General features: G+C 51.0%; 1 protein-coding gene across 1 annotated transcript in view; it reads right to left on the bottom strand.

Moving 5' to 3' along the window:
- Nucleotides 1-6,642, bottom strand: part of ANGEL1 (angel homolog 1) — a 25,921-nt gene extending 19,279 nt beyond the window's left edge. Inside the window, exons 1-5 of the mRNA XM_080809506.1 lie at nt 6,534-6,642; nt 2,956-3,531; nt 1,830-2,056; nt 1,299-1,368; nt 266-699 (exon numbers count right to left, since the gene is read on the bottom strand). Coding sequence (XP_080665632.1) covers nt 266-699; nt 1,299-1,368; nt 1,830-2,056; nt 2,956-3,531; nt 6,534-6,597 — 1,371 coding nt within the window. The 5' untranslated portion in view covers nt 6,598-6,642. The remainder of the gene's footprint in view (nt 1-265; nt 700-1,298; nt 1,369-1,829; nt 2,057-2,955; nt 3,532-6,533) is intronic.
- Nucleotides 6,643-8,143: the final 1,501 nt, after the last annotated feature.

Genomic DNA, 8,143 nt, shown 5'->3' with positions numbered 1-8,143 from the left:
GAATTCTTGCAAGGATGCACTTGTGTATTACTCACGAACTAAAAATTAATGATAAAAACTAAAAGGATTCCCAGATGCCAAAGGCACCCAGGAATTTCTAACTTCCAGACTTGCGTACACACTATTCAACAGAACAGGAAAAAGCCAGAGGGAGCCAGAAAAGGTGTAGCTGAGGTCACTGCCACAGAAGTTGCCAATACCTGAATCTCTCCCTTGGCCATTCCCATCACTCCACCTCACCCCCCAGGGGCCTCTCCCATTTCACCTTCCAGGCTGGCATCCCATGGTACTGGAGCTCTCCGTCCCTGATGAAGTTGTAGAGAGGTGAATCAGGAACAGAATTCAGGTCCCCGCACAAGATGATAGGGCAATGGCTGCCATCAGACAACCTGGCTACTTTGTCCACTTCAGCCAAGAGAATGGCCATCTGGGCCAGTTTGACATCACCCCGGCGTGGGTTGTATAAGACGTGGGTATTTGCCACACACAGGGGGGCCACTGAGACTTGCCCCAGGCCTTCCGGGACTAGTGGCTGCAGCAGCAACACTAAGCCCACGTTGTCCCGATTGAGGAGCTCCAAGCCAGGCCGGAAGTACTCCACAGGGCTGGCACAGAGCAGACGGAATCTCGTGGGCTTGTAGCAGACAGCACAGCCATCTGTCTTACACCCGGTCCTCCTCTTGTAGAAACAGGTAAAACCTGCAAGGAACACCCGGCCAAGAACATGGGTCACGGACCTCCAAGCCTGAATCCCTCCAACCAGTGGCAGTAGCCGGGGTGTGTGTGCCTATGGCCCTGCTCCTGCTGCCCTATAAGGGAGTTCCTGTCCTTGCCAACACCTTGGCTCTGCAGAGTTTCCCTTACAGTTATAACCAGATGACGGAATGGCTAAAGGGGAAGGAGGACAGAGGGTATGAAGCAGTATCACTGGATAGAAAAAACATGGATTCTAGAGTCAGACAAATTAGAGTCCTAGCTCCACAACCTACTAACTTTGTAGCGTGGGTGACCTTGAGCAAGTCGCACACATTTTCAGAACCTCAGTCTCCTCACTATAAAAATGGGGATAACAATAACTCAGCCCCACAGGGTGGGTTACTTCAAGGATTAAACGGCACTAAATGTCAGAACTGCTTTAAAACTGCAGAACTCATTCTTTCTCTCACCCATACAGAGGAGCTAGTGCACAGCTGAGACTGAGGATTTACTGAGGCAAAAGAAAAAGATGGTGCCTTCCGGAGAGAGCAGACAGGGCCAGAGGAAGCAAGACCGGTGAACATGCCAGGGAGGTGCATTACCCATCATTCGCAGAGAAGGCTCCAGCTGCTCCCAGTAATGATCTTCTTGGACTTCCTGGAGACACAGGATCTGGGAAATTGACAAGGAAACCAATCACTACAGAGTACCTAGAGTGCTGGAAAGTGACTCCCACCCAAGGAGCAGGCACTGAGGCCAGGTGGGAAGTTGCTCCTTGTCTCAGGCAGGATCACACTGAAATTTCCCACATGGCCAACTCTTCCCAGACAGCCACCACCAGCAAGGACAGGCCTAGAGTTAAGCTGATTAGACTAGATGCCTGAGTTGGATTTTCCCACTTCTTGAATCCCTCAAGTCTCCCTCCCTGCATAAAGGTGCTGGAAAGTGTGCACCCACAGAGTCTTCTCAGCACCTTCCCAAAACTCATTTACTCCAGGCAGGAAAGCTCCAGCCTTAGGCAAAACTCCACTCCTATAAACAACTATGGGGTTGAACTCATTTTCTAAGAGCACTGGGAAACAGCCCAGGTTCAAAGCAAATACAAGATGGCACTTCCTCCCCTCTTCACTCACATCCGGGTCCCAGTGCTGGAATTCCTGCATCAGATTCGCAAAGCGATAGTTCCAATTGAGGATGTCCGGGTGGCAATGCAGGTAGAGCTCTGAGCTCTGCTGCATCAGGTCCTGGGCCAGGATGTTATAGGACATCAGAGTGAACTGGAACTGAGGGCCATCCCCTGCCTCCAGGCCCTGAGCATCTGGCTGAGTGGAGAAATCCTCCCATTCTCGCCACAAGATTTCTGCAAAGGGGTGGGAAAGAAGAGGTCCACAAGTATGTTATCCTCAGGTCCCACCATCTCCACTCCTGAGTCAGAGCTACTGTGCCTCAAGTTCCTTTTTTATCTTCCCTACCACCCATCCTTCTCTATGGCTATTTGAGCAGTGCTCACAGGACATTTTCAGACTAGATAATAAGCTCCACAAAGCCAGAGACAATCTTGGCCTGTTCACCAATGTCCCTAGCATGATACCTGGCACCTGGTACATGTTCAATAATTCTAGGCTGACAATTTCTCACTTTGGTAAGTCTATGGGTCTCTGGAGAATCACAGATCAATGTGCTTCACAATCACCTGAGGTTAAAGACATTACTAGAGTAATCTCAGCCTTGAGTGTTTCCTAACCTTTAAATTCAAAAAAGCCTGTGGGGCTATAAACCACATGTCCCCATCTCCCCTAGAGCATGGAGCTGCAAAGTGGTTTTCAAACCTATTTGAGCCACAGAACTCATTCTTCAAATATTAATGGAAGCCAAATATATATAACATAGATAAAGCCAGAAGATAAAATTCTGATTGAGTCAGGGTGTGGAGGCCCTGAGATCTTTCCACCACAATTGCTAGAGAGTGGAGAATCAGAACAAGGGTGAGCTTTCAGTTCTGCCTCTACTTAGCTGTGTGACTTCAGGCATGTCTTGCCACGTCTCTGCACCATGGCTATTTTATCATCTATTTCAAAAAACCATGGGGCTGGATGAGACAATCTCTAAGGCCCCTCTAGATCTGATACTGTAAGATTCTCACAAAAACAGAATGCAACAACAGAGCTCCCTGTCAGAGAATCTTCTCTTTAGCAGAGGCTCTGCTCACACTGGAGACAAGCTGTTGCCCAGGCTCACTCAGCCAGTTGTTGGACTCACCATGATACGGGATTTCCATTGGGGGAGGCTGCAACTGCCCCAGGCCATCAAAAGGCCAGATGGGAGCCTCTTCCTGGGGCAAAGGCTCAGGTGCTATGCTCCAGGCCACCACTGCAGGGTCCTCTTCCCACTGCTCTGCAGCCAGGGCACCCATTGGGAGGACAGCACAGTCTGCATATTGGGGGCCGGTCTGCATGGGGACAGCTGCCCACATTGGGCCCTCGACCTCTGGCAGTGGCTCCTCTCCTAGCACCTCGGGGAAAGGCTCCTCCAGGTTCTCTGCTGCCCGCAGGTCACTCAGCTGCCTGCTGGACCACTTGTCCTCTGAAGCAGCATCCTGTTCTCCAGGATTATCCATCAGGAGCGCCAGGCTGCTCTGGGCTAGTCCCTTATCTACAAGGGGACCCTCACTCGAAGTTGAGAGCACCTGGCTCGACCCTTCTTCTCGCCACTGCTGTAGCAGGCCCTCACACTCCTCCTGGTCGGGCCCCCGAGGGGCCATGGCAAAGTCGCCCTCTACCTGGGTGGACGAGCTCTTCGCCAGGAGGGCATTTTTTCGACATGTGAAGAAAGCATCTAAGAAGCAAGCCAAAATACTGTGTTATAAGATGACAACATGCCCCAACCCATACTCTTCTCCCAACTAGAATGAAAGTCCCATACAAACAAGAATCATATGCACCTTGCCCATTGTTTACCATCACCGAGCCTGCCCTTTTTAGGGCCCGGAACACAATTATCATTAGCATAAAGTGCTTTATGTGCCAGGTGCTATTCTAAGCGCTTTACAAGTATGAACTAATTTGTATGGTAGTGATCTGATATATATTCAGTGCATGAATGAAAGAATGGCTGTCCCACATAACCTAGGACGGAGATGGTCACATATAACCACCACCCCCTCTTCTGTCTAGAGGTCACGACTCTTATTAAGCATCAACTTTCTGGTTCTAAGGGTCACATTACATTGGAACCACCACTTGCCCATGAATCAGAACTGTGGGTTATGACCGAGCACTGAAACTAACAAACCATGTGACCTTGGACAAAGCCCCTGGTGAGATGGACTCACTCTTGACTCTAAAGGGGGGAAAGGGAAAGTTTGAACAACATAATCTCCAAGAGCCTTTCTAGTTCTATAAATCCCCTAATCTATGAATATATTCCAAAAGAAAATGTCCTGGGGGCACCTGGGTGGCTCAGTGGGTTAAAGCCTCTGCCTTCGGCTCAGGTCATGATCCCAGGGTCCTGGGATGGAGCCCCGCATCGGGCTCTCTGCTCCGTGGAGAGCCTGCTTTCTCCTCTCTCTCTGCCTGCCTCTCTGCTTATTTGTGATCTCTGTCTGTCAAATGAATAAGTAAAATCTTTAAAAAAAAAAAAAAAGAAAAGAAAATGTCCTGAAGTAGACAAAAAGGGTGTCTCAAAAGCTATACAATTTATTTCTTTGCAAAGGTCCTTGTTCTTTTTCTCAAAGCTATATATTCTATTCATAAATCTTCACAAACTTCATTATCAGCCTTCCCATTCCATAACACACCAGAGGCTGTAAATTGGAAGGTGCCAATGAGTGACAATAAGAGACAGCTGTCATCTCTTTGCTATAGCAGCCACAAATGACAGCTAACAGGCAAGACAGCGAGTGGGAAAACTCTAAAATTGGAGCCCCCCAAACTTCAAGCACATTATTTTGGTGCAAGCAAACACCCACATTCACTAAATCACTTATTTACAGCACAGGACAAGTGACACGCTCACCCTCAATCACCAGAGATTCATTTTATCAGCTCTATTTTTTCAAAAGGCAAGGAAAGCGTCAAAATGGTTCAAATGTTGAAAGATATGATCTTATTTATAGTCTATGTGGATCTATAGTCTATGTCCCCCTCAACCAGTGGTTTTCAACAAGGGGTAATTTTGCCCTCAGGGGACATTTGGTATTATCTGGAAACAGTGGTTGTCAAAACTGCAGGGATGCTGCTGGCATCTAGAGGTTAGTGGAAAAGGATACTGCTGGACATCCTACGGTGCAGAGGACAGCCCCACAACAAATTATCTAGGCCCAAATGTCAATAGTGTTGAGATTGGAAACCCTGCTTTAAACCCATAAACTGTGTTGCTGGCTTTAATCTCAGGGATTTGCTAATTCCCTGTCCCTTGAAACATCCTCTGCATACCAGATGGCAGAGGCTTTCTGGTTTACATGTGTGAGGATACTTGGTTTCAGATTTAGCAGATTTTTGGTGGTGGTAGTGGTGGTTGGTTGGTTTTTCAACAGAATTGTTTTATAGGAAGGAAAGAAGGGAGGGAGGGAAAGAAAGAAAACCTTCTGCAAAAACCAAACACACAAAGTTTTTAAAAAGTGGTACGACTTTAATGGGGGAGGGAGGGAAGTGGTCCCTCCTCTGAGATCTCTAAACGCAGACCGCAGGCCTAGAAAACTGTGGACTAGTATATGTCACTGAGACTACCATGGTGGACATCGGAAGAGCTCCAGAAATGACAGCAACATGGATAGAGGAATATGCTTTAATTCTCTGAAAACAATTACTTCCGTGGAGTTTCTCATTCTGAATCAAGTGTCTATTACGTTCTGGGCAGTGTGCTAGCTCTAGAGATACAGGGGGCAAAGCAGACATGGCCCTGCCCTCCTGGAGCTTGCATTCCAGAGGCAGACACACAAATAACTAGATAAATGGATTTAGACACACACACACACACACACACACACACACACACACACGTGTAAAGTTCTAGAAAGGAAAAGCACAGAATGCAGTTGACTGCTTATTTCCAAGAAAGTAGCTCTTGGTCTGTCCCCCCCTCTAAATTGCCAGAGAACATTTTGGGAGTTCGGTGGGAAGTGATGGTGTCCTAAGAGCCTCGGGAATTTCTAAGACCAGGAATGGCAGCGCAGGCAGATCATGAAAAAGTGAAAGAATAGCTCCCTTCCCCCTCTAAAGTACCAACCAGCTGGGCATTGGCTCCACCCCGCCGCATCTCTAAGGGCAGGGGAGGCTGCTTCAAAGCTGGGGCGAAAAAGGTCTCTGGGTTGTGAGCACCAGTGTTTCAACGAAAGACGCGGCTGGAGAGCGAGCGGAGGCGACTGGGAAAGGCGAGCGTGGAGTAACCCGGAGGAGGGCAGGTGCGTGCGGGTATTCGGCCCACAGACACCCCCCCCCCGCCCCCGACAATTCGGGCGTTCGCCTGGACCCGAGTTGCCAACCCTCGCCGAGCCCCCAGGGCAGTGACTCGGCGGACCCCTGAAACCTGTAAACCCCCGGGGCCCGGGAAGGACGGCTCCTGCCCCCTTCACCGTCCCCCTCCCGCATTAACTGTGGCCCGACGCCACCAGGCCACAGGCGCGGGGAGAGGAGGGGCGCCCGCGAGGGTCGTCGGCCAGGCCCGGGGCCCCGTGGGGTCCAGTGCGGGCACCGGGGACCGAGGGCCGCCTCCCCACACCTTGGCCGGGGAAGAGTGGTCGTGAGGCCCGACGCGCCGCACACCGCCCCGGGCCCCGCGGGACCCCGCCGACGTGGGCCCGGGCCTGGCACCCGCCTGCCAGGACGCGGGGCCAGTACCTGAGAGGGCACGGAAGAGGCGCGCGGCCGGCAGCAGCAGGTAACACAGGCACGACGCGATCATGGCCAGCCGCCGCGCTCGCGCTCCCACTCGCGCCCGCCTCCCCTCCTCAAGGCCTCCCGCTGGGTCTCTGAGCCCGGCCCCGACCCCGACCCCGCCCCCGACTCCGCCCCCGGGCCGGCTCACGTGGTACAGCTGCGCTTCAACAAAAACTTTATTGGGAGCGCAGGGGCCCGCGAGGGCGGGGAACCTGTTCCCCGTGGCAACGGCCGGGCCTAGCTCCCAGAAGCCATCCAGGCGCCCAGTGTGAAAATTGAGCGCCTCGCTGGAGGCTGCATAGTATCATTCCAGGGCCACAGTTTCATTCCCACTTTTGCCACCTAACGAGGGGTCCCCTTGGGGTCCACTATACCCTCTGTGTCCCGCAGTTTCCTCACGTGTCAAATGAGGCGCTGGACTTTCCCTAAAGCCTCACACAGCCCTGACTTCTACAATCTCTCTCTTCTCATCCCAGAGAAGAGAGCGCCTTCTTCCCCATTTGTTTTCTTTTCCTGACTCTGCTCAGTCTTCCCCAGCTCAGATTCTAGGTCACAAATTAAATCTACACCTTCGTCTCCTTTCGCATCCTATTCCGAATGGGCCCTCTTTTAACCTAATCTGGAAAAAAGGGGGTGTCCCATTGGGAAGGGAGTCAGAGGAGGCTGAGGGAAAATCTCCACAAGGCAGGCGCTGGGTCTGGTTGGTTGGTTGATTGGTTTTCATTGAGATGTCTCTCTAGTGCCTACAACGGTGCCAGGCACACAGTAGGGACCAAATCTTTGTTGATGGAACAAAGCACATGTCACTAAATGAAGGCCGGGTCTTCTGTGGATTCTGTGCTACCCGAAGACCTCTCTGAGTCTCTCTTCCCCCACCTCACCCTCAGTCTACCCCAGCCACGCCGGAAAGCAAGTACTGTTTAATACTCCCAAATTCAGTACCTAGTGTCTGAGCTGTGTGATTTCCGATTTGTGGCTGCAGCCTCGGTTGCTCGGGAAAGCCCTCTGGGGAGTCACCAGATCCAGGACCAGCTGGGTACATCATAACACTGAAAGGCTAAAAGCAAGAAGAAGGAGAGAGTCAGTCTGGCTTCAACTAACAGCACTCATCCGTTGCCTGAGATGAAGCAGGGGCCCCAAGGGCAATCTGAAGGTTGGGAAGCCTCGTAGAACCTAGCGCACAAATGTCAGCTCTGCCTAAGGAGCCCCCAAAGCCAGACCCACTCTTTTCAGGTGGCTGAAATAAACCTTCCTTGTAACTTCCTTACACTTTGTCCCAATGGTCACCCAGAAGCCCAAGTTCTAAATCAGAACCTAAATCAAGTACTTACCTAGAGCCTATGTTTATCATTTTGTGAAATGAGGGTTCCCTTATCCCCTTAGAAATGTTTTAAAAATACAAATTCCTAGGCCCTACTCCCAGGGTTCTGATTTAACAGGTCTGGAATGCAGCCCTTAACACAGACCAAGTTATTCTGGTGTACAGTTTGGGAACCTCTGCGGAAAGGACCTGCCCTCAACTGTGCTGTTCAACGCGTGTGTGAGCAAAATGTGTCAGGCCAACCGGCGCC

Source organism: Martes martes (genome assembly GCF_963455335.1).
Source record: "Martes martes genome assembly, chromosome: 7".
NCBI classification, from domain to species: domain Eukaryota; kingdom Metazoa; phylum Chordata; class Mammalia; order Carnivora; family Mustelidae; genus Martes; species Martes martes.
The sequence above is the reverse complement of the archived record's forward strand: the minus strand, read 5'-3'. Positions and strand labels throughout refer to the sequence as shown.